The following is a 25,444-nucleotide window of genomic DNA, read 5'->3' as shown; positions in this document are numbered from 1 at the left end:
CGGCTGAGTATACTATATACTATGTACCTGAAGAAGGCCGGTTTGGCCAGCCGAAATATAGTACACCTTCAAAAAATCATTCTACGTTATGTCGGTTTTTGCTTTTGTATTCTTCATTTTATATATAAAGCCGATTAGATCACTATTGATCCAACGTATACCAGCAGGATCATCGTTCCGGTTGCTTGCTTAAACACTATATTAAAATACACAAGGGCGATAAATTAGACCTTTTTAATCAATGCCGTTAAGTGCACATTTTGAACGACTTTGAGACTCATGTAAATACCAGTTTCCTTTATAAACAACAGTTTCAAGTCATCTTTAACCCGTTTTTTCCTTTTTTTTTCTTCAAAAGTCACTTCTGAAAGGATTTTCCCACCATACTCTCACTAGTCCTGCTGTTAAGAGCCAAAAATAACCAGAATTGTTCGTTTTGTGATAAAAGCATGAAACTTCCCAGGATTACTAACCTCTATAAGGTTAACATTTTCTTAACATTTAGATAGATAGATAGATAGATAGATAGACAGACAGACAGACAGACAGACAGACAGACAGATAGATAGATAGATAGATAGATAGATAGATAGATAGATAGATAGATAGATAGATAGATAGATATCTCCACATCGTCCAAAAATGAACAGAAAATCAATGTGGGAAGTTAAAAAGATTTCTGCCCATGGGACATCGGATCCTGCCATCTTGCGGCTGCAAGGCGCGTGAAACTATGGTCGCTAAATGCGAACTTGTTCTTAAAGGAACCTCACCAGTTTACTAAATTCACCTAATAGGTCCACTGAAACAATATTTGGCAGAGAACATTTCATTTCAAAGATCTACTTGCAATATTTTTGGGCTTACAGACACTGTGGCCTTATTCGCTAACGAAGCCCGATTTTTTCAGATTTAGGGTGTTCTTTCGGGCATGTTCTCGGTGAACCCCCATTTTTTTTACATTTCTGACATAACTAACTCATCAGGTTACAGTGGTAAAATTCTCAGAAAAAAATCAAAGTTGGAAAATTTCCGCACGAAAGTCTGGCTTAACGGGATATAACTAATTTCTGTGCAGAACTCATGGGAAAACTCTTGATTGGTTTAATTCATATTTGACTAATCGCACACAACGGTGCTCCGTTAATGGCTTTCTCTCTGACTTAACTACTCTTAAATGTGGTGTGCCACAGGGAACCATCCTTGGTCCTCTTTTTTTTCTAATTCATATTAACGATTTGCGTAACTGTCTATCGTTTAGCGTACCTAGAATAAATGATGATGACACCCACATCACTTATGCTGGTTCTGATTTGCGTCGGATTCAGTCTAGTCTATATCACGACCTTGAAAAGCTAAGCAAATGGCTTGTGTCTAACAGACTTCCCTTGAACGCTACAAAAACGGAATTTTTGTTGATCGGCTCCAGGCAAAGATTAAGTACTCTATCTGATACACTCGAACTCTCCATTGATAATGTTCCGATTGAACAAGTTTCCTCTGTGAAATCACTTGGAGTATATATCAATGAAAATCTAACATGGCATTCCCACACTGATAAAATGTGCAAAAAGATCGCTTAGAACTGCAATTGGAGCCCTAAAGCGAGTTAAGCCATTTGTGCCTCTAGTTCAACCTCACTTTGATTACTGCAACCTAGTCTGGGTAATTGTGGCAAAACATTATCTAACAAGGTACAAACAACAAAACTGTGCTGCTCGAGTAATAACTTCATCGGGCTGTGACGCTGATGTCGATTCCTTGTTTTACAGACTCAGCTGGAAAGACTTGCAATTTCAACATCAAATTCAGAAAGCCCTAATTAATGGTTTTCAAGTCTTTAAACGGTCTGGTTTCCGAATATCTCACTTCTAAATTTGTAACGCGAAATGAATCAAATTATGCTCTGAGGGACTCGGTTAACAAACTTGTTGTTCCCTTCCCGAGAACTAACTACATGAAAAATAGTTTTACAGCGGGGTAACCCTTTGCAACAGCTTACCCTGTAACATTAGAGAGTTTGGTTCATAAGTCAATTTAAACGCTTTCTCTATCGTAATTTTTAAACACACGGCATTCATAGAAATCAGGTTTATAAGTAGAATATTGTTGTAAGTTATTAACATATGCTTGAAGACTAATCTTGACTGTACCGGTTTGTGCAATTGTGGTGGAAATTGCAACTAAAAGAACCTTTATCCAGCTAGTGTTTTTAAAGGCAGGCATAGGAACGTTATAGCCAATGAAAGCTGTTTTTCAAAACGTTTCCTTCAGACCAAAAAGTTCAGCAAGTGTTTATTGTAACATACCTGATCTATTCCAGCATATTTGAAAGTCTCAAACGCGAAATACAAGGTGTCTCAATCACACTAAGCAAGTAACTCAAGAAAATCATGTCAATGAAACCTATATAAATTGACTCTGTATCTCGGCCTCGATTTGATGTATAGTTCTGATATTAAGTTTTTGGTACATCCCAAACATACATTTAAGGTTTGAATTTCCTACTCTAGACAATAGAATATACATTGCAACTGATAACATTGGCACGTAAAAAATGGTAATGATTTCATCAGTGCCTATTGCTGGTAATTGAAAATAATGGTCACGTGACTATCACGTCACGTGACATAATTTAAGACTCAAAAGCATTAGTTAATTTGTTGTATTAAAAAAAAGCAAGATACTGGGCATAGTAGTCCCAGAAGGCCAAAATAAGCGGTATTTTGCATCAGCCTCGTTCCCATGTAAGGGCCTTGTATACTATATTTTTGACATGCGCATTCCATGGTTCTGGAAGCAAATTTGGCATGGCTCCATATCAGGAAATATTTGTCTTATGGAGGCTAGCTACCCTGCCAAGTTTGATGCTTTTATCAAAAAACGAACAATTTTGTCCCTTAACAGCTGGACTACACGGGAAGCCTTTCGAGATAAGGCGTTTTACAGTTTCCATAGTTTCACCGTAAAAATCATCTTTGAATGTGTTGAATGTCTTTAATACATAAATATTTTGAAATACCATGAAATGTATCTCTCGTATTTTCTTCTTGTAATTTTATATGTATTTGAATTCTAATAAAATATCTCTTTCACTAAAATAGGACTTCTCGGCAATTTATCTAAGTGTTCAATCACCAGTCTTTCATCTCCAGACCATAAAAACACTTCTCGACAGTTAAAGACTTTAAAGTGAAGTTATTCACTAGTTTTGGTTGTCTAGACCGTAATGGATCAGCCATTAAAGTTTCGCCCAAGGCAGTCCTGCCACGCTGCAGACTTCCTCTGCCGCTCGTACTCCTGTTTCTATGGCAGTCGGCACAGTTGAACAAGACCTCAGGCTAGTGGCTTCACCAGCAAAGAACAGGCAATCCTCTACAGGGCTGGCCAGCACGTGACGAAGGTCGTAGGCATAAGCAGTAGGTGACGTGTAACCTCCGCGTATAAAGGGATGATTGGACCAATGAAAGTACACAAAATCCATGAACGAGTTCGTTGCGGGATGAAGGTCAGAAGTTGTGCTGCAAATCAAAATCAAATTACGTGGTTGGTAGGAGTGTAGTAATGTTGTTGCTGTATTCACAGTAGGCTCGAGGTCTACTCCTCGGCCGCGTTAATATTAACAACAAACTGGTTAGCTCCCTGACAGTTGGGTTTTAATCTTGTTCTGTTTAATTTCGATTATTTGATTGCTTGGCCCCACTTGCTTTGGTACTAAAAACACTGCTCAGGAGTAAAGGTTATAAAATTTATTTTACTTCTTCTACCTTTTGATACGGAATCCAAAACGATGAAATTACGCACCGAGCAAACCACTTAATTAATTAATCAATCTGGATCGCCATATATTTATATCGGCTTAAAAAGCATAATCTATTTTCGTACCCAAATATTTCATCCAAATAGCTCAAGAATCCCTGTAAGACCTCCCGTCCGCTGAGAACACTCTTCTCTTGCGCAGGCTCAGCAGTTTCAAACCCGACTATCACGTGACATTTGTCGTCCCTTTCAGGCGAGTCACGTGTACAAGTCCATATCTCACGAACGAACCCGCGCACGCTGTAAATCTGATGCAGGTTCTCAGGCCAGAAGCGGTGTTTAAAACGGCACACGATTTTCCACGCACCAAGCATCTGAATCGTGTCAATAGCTGTATTCTTGTTGGCAGGAAGAGCTGGAATAAAGTTGATATCGCCATCTTTGAGGACTATCAGTGGGACAGCGAGGATGACATGTTTCGCGGATAGCTCTTCGCCATGTTGGTTTCTCAGAAGAATTCTTTCGCCAGGGTTGGACTCGCTCCTGTCTTCGCCTGCCCGAGAGGATAAATAATGATAGAGAAAATGAAGACATTTTTCTCAGCGTTTTATTTTACCCGTAGAAATTCGATTTAGCGCTCGCCTTTCACTATGCCTGACCCCTTTAAATATTGAACAGATCTTTTAAAAAAAAAAAAAATAATAATAAAAATAATAATCAAATAAAAAGCGTTCCTTCTGTCATCCATCTCTAACAAGCACCCGGTAGACCCTCTTCCCCTAAAAAGTACATCATAGTCAAACTGCAGATACACTCCAATTATTACAAAACCAAACAAGTCACAATGCAGTCCACCATTGGTCATATACCTGTCTTACCACAGTCAGACCAAACTTGAACAACGACTGCACCGCAGCCACAGCCCACCTATCATGCGTTTGAATCAACTTACTTAACTATAATTTTCTAGTGTTGACCTACAGCTTTACTGAACAGACAGCTCTTGTCGAGCCAGACTCGAGAAACATCGAATGTTCTGCCTAAAAATCACTTTCCTCGCCAATAAAGTATCTCTCGACTACAGCGCTCGAATGCAGTGTCTGCGCGCGAAAATTCAAAAACCGATCGCGGGTAGAATTTTTAGGTTCACGTTTCCTGCGAACGGCTAACCGCTAAGGATCACGTGACCAAAGCCAGACGTCACGTTTGAGGTTTTCGACTGGCGTTTTGAACGTCAAGTAGTAGGTTTTCACGTGAGTCATTTAACACAAGCTTTATTGCCTTGAATTGTATTTTATGCCACGTACAAATGCTGAAATCGAATAAAGTGACCCTTTTTCTACAAATCGGATGAATGTTTCAGGCAACTAAGCAATTACCTAGCCTTTTGTTGTTATTTGAAGAAAAGCACTTATCCTAAGTGGAAATCCAATATGGCGGCGGCTTAAGTTGAATGTGTGTTTTATGATGTTTTAGTTCTTTAGAAAACTACACATGCTAGAAAACATTTTTTTTTCAAATTCGGCGTTATTTTGACAATTTCTACTGTATTGACAGGATGATTTCTATTTGCTCCAATTGACTTCAATCTAAATCTGTTTACGTCCGAATGGCGAACGGCAAACGTCTAACCTCAAACCGCAGTATGACGTTTGCGGTAAACGTGGATCTAAAGGTCTCTAAATTACAGCAAGCTGACTTGTTTACGAAATTCATTCAGAAGATCTCACTACAACACGGGCTGTGCAAACTTCCGTAGGCAAAGGCTTACCTTTCCAAAGAATCTCCTTAACTTGCCAGTTGAGACGTTTATCCACATCTATAATGTCATCTAAGTAGTACTTCACGAGTTGAGAATAAGATTCAGCCAGTCTGAAGAAAAGCAGTGAAGTAACAAAAGTAATTACTTCAGAGCTTATTAAGTAAGATTCTAATACAAATTTTACTGTGAGTACAACGGCGCTTTCCATTCGACCAAAAATTCCGCTTTGAATTTTACAGAAATTTCTTGTGTCTAATGAAACAGCATTTTCCAGAATTTTCGGAATTGAGAACATCCTCGCGTGGTATACCCACATAATTCGAAAATTTCTTACCGGAAATTTCCGACATTTCTGTTCCATTTGATTTTGCTCCTGGAAATTTTCGGTTGATTGGTTCGCATTTCGGAAATTCAACAATTTTTGGATTTTCCCGAAACTTTCAAAGGAAATTTCCCCACCATTTTTCCCCGTTTCGAAAGTTCAGGAATATTTGGTTGAATGGAGAGCGCCCTAAAAAACGAGTGTGCATGTGATCGGACGCGTAATTTTGGCGGGAAAAAACTGTGGTAGCCGCGAGTGTGCGAACCACACTTATTTTGACCCAAAATTTGCCACGTGACCGAAAAATGATTGACCGCGGCAAAATATCGAGGCCTAGGAGCAAGGAAAGCGCCAAATAAAGAGGTAGCTGTTCCCGTCTCATCAAGATCCATTTACCTAAAGTCCTCAAGTCCCCACTCATATTTGGACTCCATTCTACGCCTTCCCTCACGCACCCCATAATGCGCTAAGGATCCCGCAGATATCTTCATCTTCCACCAATCAATGACGTCCAGGACATCACGTGACAAACCCTTCTCTTCAAGTCTGATTTTCAAAGAATCTGACTCAGATCCAGGTTCATTGTCTTGACTTTTGTATTTGCTGTTGATTATTTCAGTCCATGCTTCTCTAGCGAGTACAATGTCTGGCTGATCACTGGACAGCGAGTGAAGCTCTCCTTTGTAGTAGATTTTAGTCCCTTCTTTTTTGTCTTTACATTGAGCGGCCTGCAAAGGGTGCGGAAAAACAGCGTTAATAATAAATTTATTACTTGCCAGGGCACTTGCCAGTACGGTGTCGACAAAACCTGGATCGGACCGGACCGGATCACGGATCGGATCACGGACCGGATCACGGATCGGATCACGGATCGGATCACGGATCGGATCACGGATCGGATCAAGGAAAAAAATCCAAAATTTTGTTGAGCAAATTGCACTAGAGTGACTACTGTGAGCAGAACGTTTTATTTAATTCAGGTGTGATATTCCTTTATTCTTTTATAATATCAAGCCAACTGGGAGCTGGTCACAGATCAATTTTTTTCAGGCTGTTGGGTTTTGATTGCGATGATCAATCATGTCTTCATATCCTTCTCCGCAGTTCAGATAAATGATATTTCGTGTAATCACTTGCATCAAAGGTAAACTGTCATAAAACGAGTCAGTATGGTAATAATAGGACGAACGTATGAATAGAAACACAAAAACTAAAAACACTAAAAAATTAAACACCTGATGATTTCAAACAATTTCCGTTTTTGAGACAAGTCTATACTTTTACAAGATGTGAGTTTGGAATACGATATTTCGCACTGGAATAAAACGAAACAAACCATTTGTATTTCAAGGAAATATAGCTGTTTTTCAAAAAATTCTAGGAATAACATCGATAGTGTGAACGATAACGCAACCCGAGAATAAACAACATTTTAGGATAGAAAACACTTAAGAGGCAAGAACAAATCAAAACGGAATGAGGATCGTTAAGGATGGCAAAGATTAACGGGGATTGCAAATGACGAACTTGAAAAACTAGGCTAGTTTTTTCAAGATGTGCAAATCGTGACTTAGCTCCTTCAAAGCAAGTCATGTCCTTAAGCTTTCGCACGTAAGTTTTCTCATTAACTGTATTGTGTGTAACGCCAACTGTAACGCTCACATCTAACACGAAAATGTAGCCGAGAATTAGCCACTGAAAACAATTTCAAAAACGAGAATGGGAGGTTCACGCAAGCTTCGAGCCAACTAACGTTCAAATATAACTACATCTGCCTGTTCATTACAATTTAAATTCGTCGTAAATTAGGCGCTTATGTGGCTTTTTAAATGACCTCTTGTCATTCTCTGTAATTAACATGTCATTGCGTCAAATTCGGGATTCTTATTTTCATTTAACATATTTTAGTTTTCCACTTTTATTTTTTTATATATTATTATCTTATAAACGGTTTGATTTTTGTTTTTGATTTTTTTTTTCTTTAAAACTTTGTTGTTTTTTTTTCTGTGATCCGATCCGTGATCCGATCCGTGATCCGGTCCGTGATCCGGTCCGTGATCCGATCCGTGATCCGATCCGGTCCGATCCAGGTTTTGTCGACGCCGCTTGCCAGTAACTAAAATAAGCCAAACAGACCAAGTAATAAAGTGCCCGAATGCAATAACTCTTTTATTCACTGGAAAAATTGACTCGGAGGTAATTTAAAGTGCCGGGAAAATAACCCAGTTGAACAGTAGTCCAAAAAAGAAAAGTCAAACTACACAATGCAAATAAAAGAAATTGACCTCAGTTCGATTTGGACACACTACCTCCACTGATACTAGATCATTGTTGCTCTTCCTGCTTAGCTAGAGACCTGCCGACGTGTGACAGGAGCAGGTCAGAGGTAAGTGAGGTAATAATTCAAGTCTGTTAAATTTTAATTTATGAAAACAAAGTTGCACCATACAGTACCAGGGTGGGCATGGTTAGGATTGCAGTTATTGGTCCTCGCATGGTCTTTTCTGTAGAGACCATGCTGTTTTTTGGTCTGAATCGTCAAGACTGACAACTGATATTTTACCAGTGCTGTCCTTGCACTTGGTGAATAACATCCTAGTAAACTTCTGACAATAAGAACAAGGAGAGCGATGTCGGACAAGCTTATGACAGGACATTATAGACCCTTGCTGTTCAATCTGCCAAGCTCCAGGTTCAATCCACTTGATACAAGCTAACATGTTAGCCTAATTTATGTAAACTACTTTGAATATCTTGTTACTATACTATATAAATGTATTTTCTTTCTTTCAGGCGTTAATTTCACAACTGCTTAATTATAAGTTGTCATTGCAGTGGCGGATCCAGACCTTGAGCCAAGGGGGACCCGGTTTTGCTTTGCTTGCTCTGCCAGCTTTTCTTCCTTCTGTGATTTTTTCTCTGTTCTACCCAAAATAACAGGGGGGGGGGGGGGTGAGGCCCCCGGCCCCTTCCCTAGATCCGCCACTGCATTGTGTACATCATTCTTGTCTTTACATCTTTCTTTACAGTTCAAATCTTGCATTTATACATTCACTTGTACTGTATGTATTTTTATAATTGTGTTACCGTTCTGTTTCCTTTTTCTGACAATTTAGAGTCTTCTTATAATAGAGCAGGTAAAGAGAGAAAGTAAACTGGGTATGGCTATGAAGAGACCTAGTAGAACAAAACTGAGAGAAATTTTAAAATACAAGGCTGCCTGTGATCTTCAAATCCATCCCATCCTACTTTTGTGAAGTAATAAAAGTTATCAATATGTATTTCAATTTGTTATCATTTAATTACAGTGCTATCTGTTATTTGCCTAACTGTTGCTACACAGGAAAGTTATTTCAATAAATTTTGACAACTTTTTGACATCTTTATGACAACTTCTGCTGGCTTTCGTTTGAAATGGCCAATCAAACTGCAACAACTTGCTGCCAGTTCAAATGTTTGCAGATTCAGACATTTGAAATTCCCTCAAGAATGAATGGTGGATCTGTCAATTTAATATCTCTGCCCTCAACATTTCCCATGTTTTAATGGGCCGATTCAAATAAAAGCCAGCAAAAAGTGGTCAAGAAGTTGTCAAAAGATGTCAAAATTTGATCAATGACTATTTCAAGGTGAAACAGTATGGTGGGTAACTATAATAAATATTGTTAGTATAAATCTACTTGCGTTCCATCATGAATGGTGTTCTCTGATTGTGCACCCTCGTCAACTATCGCGTGATAGAAATCCCGAGCTCATAATCTAATTGTTTAATAGATAAAACTGACTTACTGGTAGAACAACCCAGCCATTATCATGGGCAATCTTGTTAACCACAGTGTTTGATCCATGAATAAACTCTCCTCCAAGATCAACTGGTGGAAATCCTTTAAATGGTTGAACCTGCTTCACTCTGCCACCTAGAGTGAGAACATGAGTCAAGAAACAACCTATTGTTTGTTCTATATATTCATTGCAGGAGGTGCAGTGACCTAGTGTTAAGTGGGCTGGGCTCTAGGCCCCAAGGTTCATGCTGGGGTCATTCTGTTGTGTCCTCGGGTAAGACACTTTACTCTCACAGGCCTCTCTACACCCATGAAGAACAGGTGGATAAAAAATGGATTTATTTTTTTACCTTTGACTTTGGCAGTTATAATATTGTATACTTAAGATTTGTTCAGTGCACCAATACGGTCTAAAAACCTGATCAAGCTGATATGTAATGCCCGCAGTGATTAATTTAAAAAGGAAATATGAAAACTTGTAAAATACACAGAACTTGGTTATTTGACTTTGTTGTTTTGCAGAGGATGACAATGAAATGTACAAAGTTCTATAACGCACATGCATAATCATTGCTCTGCTTATTAAATCTTTTGTTTGGTGACATGCCAAAACTGCGATGTTTTGGTTTAAAATAAGCTCCCTATTAATGTAAACTTACCTAGATAGTTGGCAGCCTCCAAAAGAACAACATCAAACCCAGCCTTGGATAGAGAGGCGGCTGCAGCAAGACCAGCCAGTCCTCCACCGACAACAGCTATTTGATTAGCAGGGCAAGGTCCTGCCTTTCCTAAAATGAGTGACCGAAGAGTGTTAACTTATTGCTATTTCAAGCTTCTGTACTAGGCCTGCATTCTATTCAAACCTAGTGGCCCATCAGGCCAGTGCTTATCTCCAGTTTCCGTAGCACAAAGTACCTAGGAGTCGTTCTTTACTCATGGAACTCATGCCTGGATGGGATGATGGTCCATATATAGCAGGGTCATCGCTCCCCTCTCTCTCCCAAATAGTTAATTTAATTAGCAAGTAGCCATTATACACCAAGGTGGAGAGAGGCACCGTCTGTGAGAAAGGTGACTTGCCTAAGAAAGCAACACAGTGACCCCAGCCGGCAATCAAACTTGGACCACTACCTACATAACTATTCTTTTTACAGTGTAACCCCAATCAGTTTGATGATTTGTATCAAAGATTCCCAAAATTCAACTCACAGATCTAAACATTTTAATCATAATTTAAATTTTTAGCAAAGTTAAATTTAAATACACAACCCCACAAGCTTTTAGCTTTAATTATTATTGTGTTTAAATAAAGTTTATCTATCTATCTATCTATCTATCTATCTACAGATTGATGAAATCAGTTTTAAAGCCAAACTTTCCAGTTTTAATTTAGTTTAAAGGAAACAGATACTGAATTTATTCTAGGACAATTCAAATGCACAGACAAATGAAATGAAAATCTTCAACATTTAAATCGAGGCTCGACCCAAACCTCAAAGGTTCATCAAATTAATGCTTCAATCAATGCCACTCTATATAAGGAGTGTGAGAATTTGTGCATGGTTTGACAGGTTTTTCAATTTTCATGTAGCAACATTCAGTGGTAACAATGGCTTAACTCAATCAAGGAACAAAGGGAGAGACAATACCGATTTGGGGGGAAAAAAATCAAAACCAAAAACAAAATTAACATACATACCACTCCAAGGGAGGGAGGGTTTTACTGTATTTAACATCAGCCTAGAATTCTTTCTAAAAATGTTCATGAGGTCTTGTATCTGCTCTACAGTTTGTTTTCCATCAGCAGAAAAATCCATAGAATTGATGAGATCCTCACAAAAGTTCAGTACAGAGGATGTATCTATATGACCTCCTACAACACCATCTTCTACTTGGAAGTTGGGCAATAAATTGGGCTTGTAAACAAGTACGCAACTTTCAGTCGAAATATTTGATGTATTGTTATCAGTTTCTATAAGACGAAATCCTGCCGCATACAGACACTTGCACTGTTCAGACCATCTTTGTTTACTGACTATTGTGGAATTATGCTTTTTGCTGACCATACTAAAAATTTCATCACAGTTATGATGACCGCACTGCTGAGCATACTGCAAAAAATGAAAAAAGAAAGTTACAGTCTAATACACCATGTTAAGTACAAATAATTGAATACACCAAGTTCAATATTATTACAGTAGAACCTCGAAACAGTGAATGCAAAACCACATAATTTTTTGTTGGAAAAGGTCACAACTCCTTGATCTGTACTACACGTCGTTGGCCCCTGTTTCTATTGAGTTCTTATTTTATTGATATATTTTGATTGTGTTATGTATTTATATGCTAAAATACGCATTTTTTAAAATATATATATAAATTTTGTACCCCGAAAAGAACACTGGTTTCATATTACACCCCTACCTCCACATAAGGGCCACCTCTCCGTGCACAATGGCCACATCCTGGTTTGACTGTATTAAAATCAGCTGTTAATATATTAGTCAAACAGAGTTCAGATTATTTTGAAGGACTTTTTTAACACTTTTGGGAGCACGACTGACCACAAAAAAGAGATTTTGCAAGGCTAGGTTCCCACTCCTGTAACATTTGGACCAAGAAGAGGAGCCCCTCATAGTCTGAAGATATATAAGAGAATGCCATTCCGATGGCATTTCTTCTCTGGCATTGCTTAGCCCCTGATAAGCCTCTAATTGGCTGTCGCTTGTGTGTGGAAATCAAAAATTGACCAAATAAATAACCATCCACTGATTGTTGTCGATTCAAATCCCAGAGGTCTTACAACCCGGTCTAACATGACCAAGTGAAGGGTTTTTGAGGAGGAAAAACAAACGACAAACTTTATCTGTACCCACTTAGTAAGCAAAGAGAGATGTCTCAAAAGGATGACAGAGCTTTACATTTAGCATATTAAGTGGGTCAGCATAATAACCTTAAAACATAATTAACGGTATGCATAGTATCAGATAGTATGTGAAAACTAACCTTGTTTACAACAGAAATGGCCTCATTTATTAAGGTTAACTGCAGCCTGCATTCGTTGCCTTCTGGATATCGATCATTGAAGGTTAATAACTTCACGAATCCATAGTTTCCGCTGGCAAAGTGTTCAACAAGAACGATATCAAATACAGACACCTCCTGCAAAGTTACAAGGACTGTTTTCATTCGATTTTTCAATGAATGCCTTTGCTGAAGGAATTCTCCGATCCAGTGTCCATCGCCAGAAAAATCAACGTTCAGGAATATTTCTTCGACGAGGTGAAACTCTTCAGCCAAGTTTACGATTCGCATCTTGGATAACGAGATATCTGTGCAGACGGTGACTGCAGAATTTGTACACAGAATTTTTCTGCACGGAGATTCCCGAGCTGGTTTTGATGCAAGTGACTCTGAAACAATGGTCGTCCCCAGGGTCTTTGGTGCGTTAAACATTTCGCATTCCTCAGACGGGTACTCTCGGGTACAAAAAGCAAACCACGTTATTTTTAGCTCTGCTATGCTAATGGAGACACCATCAATCGCGAGAAACAAATATTGTAAATGAAACTGAAAACTTAAAAAAGAACCTAAAAATCCCAACTGGTTGAAAGCTGACCAGTTATCTATGGCTCTGTCAATTTTACACCCACCCATCCCCTGCATGGGCATTTGTCGGGTATTTGAAAACTTACCCTGCCGGTGGAGGGTATTTGCTACAACAAGTCAGCCGCGGGGGTCGGGCATTGTCAAGAACAAATTTTTTGAAATACGAACATTAAATTTCCAGACTACCTTCGATAATAATAATAGAAAAACGATTTAATGAACCTTGATGGAACGCTGAACTTTTCAGGCGAACCTCACCCCAACATGTGCAAAAGCGTACAATGTTACTTCCACTTGTGAGCCAGTCTTGCCTACTTTGGAGGGGAAAACGTCCGAAATTCGACAGCGCTTACTGTACGTTATTATTAAATAAATAAAATAAGTAAATTACAATTTTTAGAGAGGAAGCCGCATCAACCTTAGCTGGTTTTCATGCTGGTCGAATTGGAATTTGGAGATGTTGGTTCCGTGGAGGGAGGAAACGGGAGACCTTGAAGTAAGGCGAAACTAGGCTACATTGGTCGGGGGCGAGCGTTCTCGCCACTTCGCTATCCCTGCTCCCACATTGGAGTGTTTAAAAGAGATCGAACTCTGCGAATGTGAATAACCGATTCTAAAAAGATATTAACTGAATCATTCAAAAAAAAAAAAAAAAAAAAAAATCTAGGGTTCGAGCTTTCAACGTATGGTCAAGGATAGATTGGTAGTGTAGATCACCCTTAAAACACACAGAGGAGCCTTTGGAGGAATTTTAGATGAACTGTATCTATCATATATCTACTTCGTACGAAGTTTAATCAGGAGCCCCCTGGTTTAATTTAACGTTTATTTTGTTGTTTTTGCACAAACCCATAAGCTACTGAGCTTTATAAAGGTTGACTGTCTGTCTGTCTGTCTGAAGATATCAAGAGAAAATGGAAACATTTACATAAAGCCATGGAAACTTTAAACTTTGACAAAACTCATTCGGTATTTTTTTCAGATCAGGAGAGGACAACGAAAAAAGACAAGGGTCAGGAATGAAGATCAGAAAAAAGTTGATTTAATTATATGTTACTGTCATCAGCGTGCGGTCAAGCTCACGCATTGAGTAGAAAGTCAGTAGAGAGGAAAAATGTCCTTGAAGGATTAGAACAGTTCACCCCCCATATAGGCCTTACTCTTTCAAGTTATTTTAAACACGGTACCCAGTTGTTCCGTGGATAATAATAGAGAGTTTAAGCAATGACGGCGGCGAGCCCGGGGACAACGCCTAGTAAAATATGAATTTGTCTTTTACCTTCGAATTTCGCAATTGTCTAGATCTGTTCAGTGCGCCTATTGGTCTCAGAACTTGTTCAAGCTTAATATGTAACGCCAGCGTTCAATTCCAAATATATATAGGAAAAAAAGCTAGCTGTCGTCGTTCGCGTTCTCCAAAAAACGCAGAATTTAGTCATTTCACGTTATTGCTGTACAGAAGACGGCAAAGAAATGTACAAAGATTTATAACGAACGTGCACAGCTATTGTTCTGTTCATCAAACCTTTTGTTTGGTGGCGTTCTCGTTACCGTTGCTGTCGTGGTTTGCTTAAGTTCTCCTATTTTAATCACTTCCTGTGAACGCGCTTGGCAAGACTGCAAACTTCGCGGGCGGCCCGAAACCCGGTTTCCATAGCAGTGTGAACGGTTGCACAGGCCGTGACACTCGTAGCTTCACCCGCAAAGAACAAGCGATCCTCCACAGGCCTGGCAAGCTCGTCACGCAGCCCGTGCGCATGAGCAGTAGGGGAACTGTAGCCTCCCCGAATAAAGGGATGTTTTGACCAATGGTAGTAGACGTAGTCCATGTATGAGTCTGAGGCAGGATGCGGGTTTGAATCGGTTCTGTGAAAGGAGAAAGTTTTAGTCTCGGTTAAAACTGAGTTCACGGCCGAAAAATACGGAATTTTTTTTTTCGAATCTAAGAGTTCGTCTTTGAAAGAATTCTACACAGGCCCTCGAACAGAAACTAGCACTCTAAACATTTGCCAAAATGCCAAATTATCACCGAACTTTGCTCAGTTTCAAATTGCCGAAGAAAAAGATAAGCGGCTTGTCTCTCTATCTGTGCTGAATTCTTTTAAGGACAAGTTCCTAAAATCAAAGGAAAAAATTCGTGCTTCCAGTTGTTTTTTTTGCTTCCACCACGATTTGGTCTACAGGTATCGAGTGGAAAAATGCGTCCACACTACGCCGGAGAAAACGGAGAAGACAGAGCCTTTGGAAAACGCTCTTCAAACCTGATGAATTTGAAAACGCCGCGTTTGTGTTTTAGTGTGGACGGAAAACATTTTGAAAACGGAGCTTTTTGAAAACGATTGCTTCACGATAGTCATGTGATTTCCTTGACCGAGTTTTCTTCAAACACAAATCCAAGATGACCGGCGATTGTTGCGTTTTCAAATTTCTCTGCGTAGTCCGGACGGAAAACATTTCATGGGTTTTCAGAGTGGAAACGCCGTTTTCAAATTTTCCCCACCGTAGTGTAGACGGGGCCTTCATAGAGCTGAGTTACAAGGAATTTCAAAGCAAAGTCGATTTAATTTTAAAGTGCAGACATTTTCGTAGGCAACACAGCATGAAAATAGAAATTTGCGAAAAATTAAAGTTGGCTTCAATCTCCTTATTAAAGTTGTTGTATAACTTAAATGTCGTTTAAGGTTTTTAACGCCGACAGTTACGCAACGTAAAGTTGGCATATCAGGAAGGCTTTAATTAGCGTATAGCTAGTGCAAAGGCAGTCTTTACAACTGATTAAATGAGAAGTTTACGACATTACTTGGCAGTAAAGTTTGGTTTTTATGCTGTGTAATGATAGACTAACCTAAATATTTCGTCCAAATGTTTGAGAAATCCATCCAAAACTTCCTGTCCACTGAGATGAATTTTCTCTTCAGCGGGCTCAGCAGTCTCGAAGCCAGCAACCAGGTGACATTTTTCATGACTGTGCGTGGAATCACGTGAGTACATCCAAATTTGGCTAACAAACCCCCGTACACTATAAATAAGTTTCAGATTGTCCGGCCAGAATTGTGACTTAAACCGACATACGATTTTCAGTGCTCCTCGCATCTCAATGGAATCAATGGCTTTTTTCTTGCTCGACGGCAAGGCTGGAGTGAAGAAGATATCTCCATCTTTAAGGACTGTTAGAGGAACAGTGATGATGACGTATTTGGCGGTGAACGTTTCTCCGCGTTGATTTTTCAGGCAAACCTTTCCAGCTGGGTTTGATTTATCCTGTTTCCGTTCTCTATTCTGACCAGTGGCACCTGTATTGAATATTAACGGTAATAGGGCTTAACACAAAATTGAAATTTTAGAGAGAAGGAGGAAGGGAAATCATTAGTCAGTTGTTTATTCAATTTTATGAGCGGTTGACATCCCAACCAAGCTTGCATACATTGAAACAATACTGAAAGGTACACGACATAGCCCCTTGATTAGACAGCTTATAAGCAAACCACGAAGACGACGGCAACGGGAACGTCACCAAACAAAGGTTTAATGAGTAGAACAATAGCTGTGCACATGCGTTATAAATCTTTGTACATTTCTTTGCCGTCCTCTCCAAAACAACAGCGTGAAATGACCAAGTTCTACGTTGTCTGAGGAACGCGAACGACGACGGCTAATTTTTCGTACTTCCATTTGCAACTGAACGCTGTCATTGCACCAGCCATTGGCGTACTGAACAGATCTGGACAATTGCGAATTTCGCGGGCAATATATAAACTCATTTCTGACTCGGTATCGTCCTCGGCGTCGCCGTCGTCGTTGTTTAAGCTCCTAGTACAGTCTGACAACGTTACATAACTAGGGCAAAGGGAGTAACAGAAAATGTCCTTATTAACAGGTGTTGTATATTTTATTTGCAGGGTGCCCGCATCAATGAGGTGCCCGAATGGGGCGCCCAAGTCAGAGGAGTGCCCGCACTAAGCGTGTGCTAGTAAAGTGCCGCTGAACTTTATTCGAGTGCAGAACTTCTAGTATAAATGATGGGATGATTCAATCATTATTATCATGTAACCTGTCCAGTCGATTTCTTTCACTTGCCAGCAGAGTCGTTTATCAACTTTAGCGCATTTGTTTAAGAGATGTTCTACGAGCAGCGAGTATGATTCAGCCAACCTAAAAAAAAAAAAAGATAAAAGACAAATTACGGCAAGTTCAAAGAATGAAATCAAAGAAGCGGAAACCGACTGAAGTGCCACCGTGCACTCAATTTGAGAGAACAAGCAAAAACAAGCAAACTACTTTTTTTTACGCTTCTTGAGTTTCCTTAGTACAAGAAATTTTCGTAGCAACCAGTGTTCTCAATTTTGGAAGGACATGTTCGCATTTTTTTATTTTCAGATTTGAATTGAAACCATGTCACTTGGATTTCTTTCCTTTTGTAAGGAAATTCAACAAAGATTTGAAGCGAGAAAGGAAAGTGAAATTGAAGAGAGAGAGTGAGACAAAAAAAGCTGGGCATGGTATGTCAATGACTGAACAAGTGGTCGTTAGTTTATGATGGTTAATTTCTGCTCACCTAAAGATTCACAAAAAAAAAGAGCCAGCATTGGGGACCATTGGTAAAAGTAGGTAAGTGGCCAAGTGGCCCATCAGGCCGGATCTTATCCCGGTTTCAGTAGCATGAAGCAACTAGGAGTATTTCTACCCCCCCCCCCCCCCCCCCCGTGGATGCGATGCCTGTCCACTGCAGGGTTACCCTCAGCATTAAATTTGCCAGTACCCTTTCATACACCTGGGTGAAGAGAGGCACTGTGAGAGTAGTGTCTTGCCCAAGAACACAACACAATGACCCTGGCCAGGGCTCAAACCCAGACCGCTTGATCCAGAGATAAGTGCACTAACCATGAGGACAGCACGCCTCCACCACTGGTAAAAGGTAAAAGTAAACTACAGTTATTCAGTTATAGACTATTAAGTCACGCCTATCAAAGCTGGTGGAAACACACCTATATGGTCACGTGGTACAGTTCATGGATGGAGACAAAGTAACCAAGTTCCAAGTACAAAATAATATTTTGGGGTTATCAAGACAATGTCCTCTTGTTGATGATTTTTAGTGCAGAGTGCACTATTGGGATGGTTATGGGGGTTGCCTGCCGCTAAGGAACTAAGGCGCTATGGCACTATGGCGCTATGGCACTATGGCCCTATGGCGCTAAGGTGTAAACTTTAATGTTTGTTTAATTAATTAATTTCAATTAATTAATTAGTCTAGAGGCAGGGAAGTAGTGGGAGTAGGGTGGGAAAGGTACATGTGTACTCTACGTAAAACACATTCCATCGCCGTCGCTTAACTTTGAACATCGCAAAGCTATATATTTGTTTCAGGTAACCCCTTGCTCTCCTTGTGGTACCATTCTCCTTAGAACAAAACTAATTTGCCCTAAACGCATGCGTAGATTAGTTAGGGTTCGTGGCCTCTATATTAGGTGAAGGATACATTGCATACGGAATCACGCACAAATGTTGAGTGGTTTTCCTTATGGTAGAGCTCAACATGTAAGACGCATGCGTTCTAGCATTGTTAGTGTTATACACTATCTTTACACGCAGTATTTTATATATCGTGTCATGTGACCAAGGACGGCAGTTATTTTTCAGGTAGCGCCAGTTGTCCCTTTTTATTGCAAAAGTGAAACGTTACTGTGGCTGCGTAGCTTTTAGAATTACAAACAGGTCGGTTCAACAGATATCATCTGCTGTTTTCAATCTACAATAGTGTGCTTGTCAGAGTTCAAATATATTGCTTCTCCTTAGCGACTTGTTTATTTCTTGCCTTAATTGTGTCTGTAAGAGAGACCAAAAAGTTCTCAAGTTAGTGGCGTTAATACTCCGCAAATTGTGAATTTGTAACAAAAGAAACCAGAAAAATGCTCAAATATTGCTGCAGACGCCGTGGCACCTAATGAAAGCGCAAATTAATTTAATCAGTCTGTGAGGAGACTCATTCATATCGGCCAAGTAGCGCTGTTTATCTTCAATACTTTTCGTTGAAAAGCTTCTCAGCCATCAATATCGTTGTGTGTTAATTTTGAATTGTTTTATTGTTAACAACAAAGGTGGCAACAGAAAAAGAAAGTGGTATTTCATGACTATCTGATAATTAAATTAGTTCTTGTTCATCGGTAAAAATTTGCATTTTTAGTAAAACATCGTCTCTGTTCCGTTTCTTCATCACTACATCAGATATTTAACTTTCTTTCATTTATCTCCAAAAAACAAGGACATCTTCCGTATGTTTTGGAGAAAACAGGGGTTTCATATTACATGGCTTTGCGAGGAAAACAAAAGTATCAAGTTACAAAGTTGGCGTGAAGAGCTAAATTGTCACGTTTGCTGCTTCAGCGTATTGTTGAATTTAAAATGAACGAAAATCAACTTAAAGCACCAGTAGTAATTAATTTGTGCGTAATGTTTGGACCTTGAATGAAAATACAACCTTGAAACATACACACTGCAAAGGGGAAAAGCCGTAGCAGACTACCAAGATAGACACAAACCGGAAGTGAACCGAGTAGGGGTGAGTACTTATGGGACTACTGTACCAGAGCTATCAATTGCGCTCTGCACTATCTGAGATTGTCTCACTAGTTGTTATTCTCATCACCTGTCCACTTGACAATTTTTTGAAATTGCAAGGAGACATAACATGCTGATCTTCCTAGGAAAGATTCATTTAAACTGACTCACCTATAGTTGCCACTACCATATTGCCAAGCATTTTCTTCACGTGCAGACTCAAACAGCCCCATCTGCTTGGGTGTGGCAGCTATGGTTTGACAATACATGGCTTCAAACACTGCAATTACATCCTCGTCACACTCCTTTCTTTCCAACCACTCCTGAATACTCATGTCTCTAAGTGAAGCCCTATAATAAAAATATGGTTCAACAATTGAATAGACCATTCTACAGTTCTGTGACATGTATCCTAGCCTCTGCATGGAAGCGAGGTTTGGGTTGGCCTTGAGATGATAGAGATTAGGAATAAGTTAGCATAATAACAGGATAATTTACATTTGAAAGGTAACAAGGTTTGCATCATAACAAAGCCAACTCCTACCTCATTTCTGTTCATTTAAGGCGTGACCACTGAGCATAGAACTGTGAAATTGGCCTGGTATGTCTGTGTGTGTGTGTGTGTGTGTGTGTGTGTGTGTGTGTGTGTGTGTGTGGAGGGGGGGGGGTGTGTGGAATACTCCCTTATATGGGCTATAGAGGTATGCGCAGCCCCAAAGTATGTGGTTTTTAGCTGTTTTGGCTAGAAAAAGGGTATCAATTTTGGCCATTTTAGTCTCAAACAAAGTATGGTTTTTGCACTCTAATCTTGAATTGGATGCAGTTTTTTAGACGAAGCTACTTTTTCATCACCGACAAGACCATCAACAGTCCTTCACAATACCTTTAACATCGGTCTGAACTAAGGAACTAATTATAAGGCAGGCCAAAACAGGGTATTGATTTGAGGGCCAGTCGTAAATAGGGTATCAAATTTTTGGTCGCTCAGGTCATATATAGGGTAGGGAAAATCACAGATTATGGTCTTCAATAGGGTAAGGGTTTTGGGTAGTGGCCCAAGCACCTCCACCCACACCTATTCTCCTACATGCACAATCGTTCAGTCTCTTTCATTACATTAGGAACTGAACTTCGATTCAAAGAGAAAAATATCAGTAAAACAGGATACAAAAAAATGCTGTTTATATAGCATATACACTGTTGTTGTCAAATGGTTTTCTGAGCCTGGAGATAACACATGCATAATCATGTTAAAACAATCTGAATTTATCCACTGGATTTCCACCAATGAATTTAAATGAATTGATGGAAACCAAATCTGATAATTATTGCCTGATAACCAGACAATTTGAGCTAACTGACAGAGATTCAAGAGCTGGTTTTGGCTGGCAAGGTGTCAGCAGGTTAATTTGTTGCAATTATTGCAACAAATTAAAGACTTCTGTGACATTTAAAAATGACATTAAATTGATTGACTTGATTTACACTAACTTTTCTACTACAAAAAGGCAGATTTAAATCAACTAATGATTTTAATAGAGTACTTCATTGTCTTAAACTTAAGGACATTCACACCAGTTGTTACTACGCATCCTTCCTGTACACAAAATTCATGTCACAATGTCAAGCCCCCATACTTCATGATAAGTTTTGAAAAATCTATCCTCAGAGACATATTGGATGCAAATGTCCTTAATTATTTATTTAATATATTAATTACTTCCCAACTCACTTTAAATCACTATTCACAGTGCTCTGTCTGCAATGCATTTCTTGAGTTTCTTCTAATTTTGTGACTCCAGAATTCTTTATAGATACTGAATCAGGTTGAGTTTGGTGATCCTCAGCACTTTTACAACCACTGTCGTAAATATTTGCCTCTTGGTCTGTCTCATGAAAATTTTCCGTACTTTGAAGATGATCATTTCTAGATCTCTTTTCCCAAAAGAATATGATATCATCCCAAGCCTTCCAAGCTTTCTGAATATCCGGATGACTACTTAACAATGGATGTAATTTGCCTTTGTAGTAGAACATGTATTCATTCTCAAGTCCTTCACACTTATAACACTGTAAATTAAGGGAAATAAGAACATTTTTGTATGTTGAAGAGTCTGTCAGTGTTTGGACAATGTCTGAGAGAGAGATCTGAGAGAGAGATCTGAGAGCTAGATTGTTCGTTATTTAAAACTGTACAAAATCTAATTAGCCTCGAAGTATTCAGACTGCGGAGAGGGTAAGTTTCTAAAGAAACTGTGGTGCTGCGTCGGTGGGGAATATACCACCATAATTTGGTTTTATCAACTGGGTTGATAATGTGAACGGGCCACCATCAAGAGATTTGAAAGCTGACATTTTGAGCTTAGCCCTTCATCGGAGCGAATCCAATGAACAGTATTCAGACTGTGTTTGTCTGCTGATTTTTCCGTCAGTGTCTACACACAGGATACAGCTAATCAAAGACACCACTAGCCCAAACAGGGGGGGGGGGTACTCCCATATAAAAAGGATAGGGGTGTTCATTGTACCTTTAGGGTGTTCATCCTCAAAAGGCTCACAGTGGGAGGTTGTGCAGCACCTTTTAGGGTACTGAGCTGGAAAAAATGTGACAGGAAAAGTGTTGTTTCAGAATTGGTACCTCTTAGGGGTGGAAAAAATTGAAACCACGCCCACAAAACAGGATCTTGATACCTCTTGAGGGTTTTTTTCAAAATTTCCAATGAGCAGCCCGTCCTTTTTATATAAGATTACTGCTGGGACTACTAGCCTGTGAACAGGCTCCTGATAGGAGCATAGGGGGAAAAGAAATAGATGAGTGCAGAAAACCGAGCGTGGTCTGGGGTGAGCGGTCGGCTCTTTATGTACATATAAACCATGTAAACTCGCATTCTTTTCAAGAAACCTGAAGAAGGCTGGTACTGGCCAGCCGAAATATTGTATTCACGCCTCTCACATTGTTTGGCTGACCTTTACAGTATTCCTTATAGTTTCTTATGCTTTGGTACGGTCATGATCTACCTTGATCCAACGTAGTGTAAGTGCTAATTATACACAGTTTTTGCAGTACTAAAAGTTTTACACTGTATACCCCAAACAGGAGCCTGTTAACAGGCTAAGACACTACCTTAATGTGGAAAATTCAAGCTTTGGAATTTGGCATTTTGAAATATCTCGCATTTCTTGGGTAGTGGAAGAATTGAGTACAGAGAATGTTTGTTTACCTAAGTAGACAACTTAATAAACAATCAGGGTTAATTAAATCTGGGACTTACTGGTTGAACAACCCAACCATTTTCCTTTGCAGTCCTGTTTATGATGCTGTCTGAACCATGAATAAACTCACCACCAAGATCAATAGGAGCAAATCCTTTGAATGGCTGAACCTGCTTCACTCTGCCTCCTACAGAGTGACAACACAACAAAAAAATGACATAAATCTTTTTACTGCATCATTTACAACTTCTTTCCCCGGGGGGGATGGTTTAACAAAGGTGACGTCTTATTACCTTTACAAACTTAATAATGATGACGGCGATGTTGATGATGATAATAATGATTATGACAGTGAAGGTGACAGTGTCAGAGACAGTGATGATGCTGATAATGATGTGTAGTTATGTTGGCCTGAGCATTTCAAAGATAAAAGAATGAGAAATCTCTCTTTACCTAGGTAATCAGCAGCCTCAAACAACACGACATCAAACCCAGCCTCTGACAATGAAGACGCTGCTGCCAAGCCAGCCATTCCTCCACCAACAACGGCAACTTGGGTATCATGGGAATGCCCTGCTTTCCGTGAAAAGATCAACATTATTGCAAAGGTAAGAGCTTTAAGCAATGCTTAAGCTTCAACCTTACAGATTGAATTTTATCCCATGAAAGTAACTCTGACTAGGTCTGGCAACTGTGTGAAGTATTATTTATAGTGGTTCAACCTGTTGGAATCTGTACAAGAGGTGCAGATCAGATTATTTGAGTCTAGGGTCCTCATGTTGAGTTTTTCAGCAATTTAGTCAGTTCATTCTCACAGTTGGCATCTCATCAAACAAGAGTATAATTGGGTTGTGGTTTACTTTTATGGCCATTTTAGATAGTGCAACTTAAATTTGTTGTTGTTTAAATCCTTTTGAATAAGAAAAAATGTATTTGAATCAGTTGTAACAAATTCTAGAACATTTTCTGTGTTTTACATTTATAACCTACATCCTACTTACTATTAATACAAAATTGAAATGATAAATGTAAGGCAGGAATTTGAGACAATTTTTTTTTTGAAATCTTCATGGAACAATATTATTTTAGTGAAGAAAGTGGCATGACTTGTACATGAATTGTGGCGTTTAGCATGACATGAGAAATTCAACCTACAAAAATTGAATGGGACTAGCAGTAGTCGTAGTCATGTCATGCTATGCAGAAACTGGCAGAGTTAAATGCATTTACAATAATGGGCTCATGGCCTCTCCAATCCTTTACATGTAGGTCGCTGGAACAGCCAGATATATCGACCCTAGGTTTACTTATTACTCATGGTCAAGAGTAATTGGCAATGCCCCGGGTCACTAGTATTGAGTCACTCTGACAAAATACAAATCTAATTAAATAAACCTGTGCAAGAGAACAGAAAACAGATTTAACGCACCATGCAAAGGAGATGATGAAATCCCATCAACCAAACTTGTACTCATTGTGGTCTTCTCAGTGCTTTGACCTCACTCGTAACTTTATAATATAATAAGGTCTAATTAATCAGATCTTATTCTGACTTGGAATTTGCAGTAACACAAGGATTCACACACATTGGGATCTGTTTTCTTATACTCCCTGGATATCAAAATAACTTATCAGTTTATAAATTCAGTGGATTTTTTTACCACTAATTATTTATTGGCAGGGATAATTCGTTAAATGACGATTGCCAAATGCACTTTATGTTGGTGGCCCGGGTTTGTGGTTAGTGTTAGTCACATTTGGTACATATGACCAAGTATATTTTGATGAGCATGCAGGGCAAGACAAAATACAAAGAATTGGTAAAAATGAACACACTTTTAGGTGCTACCCTCTGCAAATAAAGCGCTTACTAACTAACTTACTAGCAGTTAGCTTTTATTTGTTGGAAAAGGCAAATACTATACAAGACAATGCTGTCCCTTCTATTCTAAGAAATAAAATGTTAACAACAAGCAACCATGAGTGCTAACCATAGCCTAACATAATTTGATCACCAAACTTCCCTACCCCACCCCACCCCACCCCATGGACCCACCCTACCCCACCCTACGTACTAAATATTATGGTCCCACAATCCTGCATACCCCTCTCTTCACCGCCCCCAGGGGTTGAAATAAAGATAAATTTGAATGAATTGATACCACGTTAATGCGGTATGCTTTTATCGCATATTACGTACAGTAAAATTGGTTGCTTATTGTCTATAAATGCACACCTCTTCAGTTGGCCTTTGGATGATTATTCGGCACCTGCATCTGCTAGCTGGTAGATTTTCTGGATAAAAATTTCCATTGCCCCTCAAATAATAAAAAACTTGATTTCCATAGCTTTGCCAGCCAAGCTTCATTCCTTGGCAAGGAGAAGTTCTTCCATATCTTACGAGCTTAGATGAATATGCAATCAGACAATATCCAGGCA

General features: G+C 39.3%; 2 protein-coding genes across 7 annotated transcripts; both read right to left on the bottom strand.

The window, feature by feature from the left end:
- Positions 1-201: 201 nt before the first annotated feature.
- LOC145484065 (putative flavin-containing monoamine oxidase A) lies at positions 202-13,571 on the bottom strand. Of its 3 annotated transcripts, XR_014048981.1 has the most exons (9): positions 12,632-13,571; positions 11,325-11,736; positions 10,285-10,413; positions 9,633-9,760; positions 6,240-6,571; positions 5,531-5,631; positions 3,886-4,312; positions 2,914-3,521; positions 202-388 (listed from the first exon to the last, which is right to left on the bottom strand). XR_014048981.1 is itself a non-coding variant. In XM_081462672.1 (8 exons), exons 1-8 carry the CDS (start codon positions 13,295-13,297, stop codon positions 3,242-3,244), a joined length of 2,475 nt encoding a protein of 824 aa, XP_081318798.1. In that variant the 5' UTR covers positions 13,298-13,571; the 3' UTR covers positions 2,041-3,241. The 3 variants fall into 3 exon arrangements, 2 of the variants coding, with proteins under 2 accessions (XP_081318798.1, XP_081318799.1); XM_081462672.1 differs by lacking the exon at positions 202-388 and having other exon boundaries at positions 2,041-3,521; XM_081462673.1 differs by lacking the exon at positions 202-388 and having other exon boundaries at positions 2,041-3,521; positions 11,325-11,829; positions 11,880-12,687.
- Positions 13,572-13,626: 55 nt separating this feature from the next.
- On the bottom strand, positions 13,627-25,427 carry LOC145484066 (uncharacterized). 4 transcript variants are annotated; one of them, XM_081462676.1, is made up of 9 exons: positions 25,242-25,426; positions 24,435-24,616; positions 23,459-23,578; positions 23,065-23,192; positions 21,525-21,862; positions 19,964-20,143; positions 17,286-17,386; positions 16,080-16,527; positions 13,627-15,100 (listed from the first exon to the last, which is right to left on the bottom strand). In XM_081462676.1, the coding sequence occupies exons 2-9, from the start codon at positions 24,478-24,480 to the stop codon at positions 14,824-14,826; spliced, it is 1,638 nt and encodes a 545-aa protein (XP_081318802.1). In that variant the 5' UTR covers positions 24,481-24,616; positions 25,242-25,426; the 3' UTR covers positions 13,627-14,823. The 4 variants fall into 4 exon arrangements, with proteins under 4 accessions (XP_081318802.1, XP_081318800.1, XP_081318803.1 ...); XM_081462674.1 differs by having other exon boundaries at positions 24,435-24,514; XM_081462677.1 differs by lacking the exon at positions 24,435-24,616 and having other exon boundaries at positions 25,242-25,427.
- Between the last annotated feature and the right edge of the window lie 17 nt (positions 25,428-25,444).

Source organism: Orbicella franksi, chromosome 4, assembly GCF_964199315.1.
Source record: "Orbicella franksi chromosome 4, jaOrbFran1.1, whole genome shotgun sequence".
NCBI classification, from domain to species: domain Eukaryota; kingdom Metazoa; phylum Cnidaria; class Anthozoa; order Scleractinia; family Merulinidae; genus Orbicella; species Orbicella franksi.
This window is presented reverse-complemented; position numbering and strand designations above follow the sequence as displayed.

What these genes read in the sequence shown, in the direction of transcription:
- LOC145484065 (XM_081462672.1), bottom strand. Translation starts at nt 13,297, where the DNA reads ATGCCCATGCAGGGGATGGGTGGGTGTAAAATTGACAGAGCCATAGAT. An exon ending in GGAGGCTGCCAACTATCTAG is followed by an intron (nt 9,761 to 10,284) that starts GTAAGTTTACAT and finishes TTCTCACTCTAG; the next exon opens with GTGGCAGAGTGAAGCAGGTT. An exon ending in TAAGGAGATTCTTTGGAAAG is followed by an intron (nt 4,313 to 5,530) that starts GTAAGCCTTTGC and finishes CCTCTCGGGCAG; the next exon opens with GCGAAGACAGGAGCGAGTCC.
- LOC145484066 (XM_081462676.1), bottom strand. Translation starts at nt 24,480, where the DNA reads ATGAGTACAAGTTTGGTTGATGGGATTTCATCATCTCCTTTGCATG. An exon ending in TTCATCATCTCCTTTGCATG is followed by an intron (nt 23,579 to 24,434) that starts GTGCGTTAAATC and finishes CACGGAAAGCAG; the next exon opens with GGCATTCCCATGATACCCAA. An exon ending in ATGGTTGGGTTGTTCAACCA is followed by an intron (nt 21,863 to 23,064) that starts GTAAGTCCCAGA and finishes CTTAATTTACAG; the next exon opens with TGTTATAAGTGTGAAGGACT.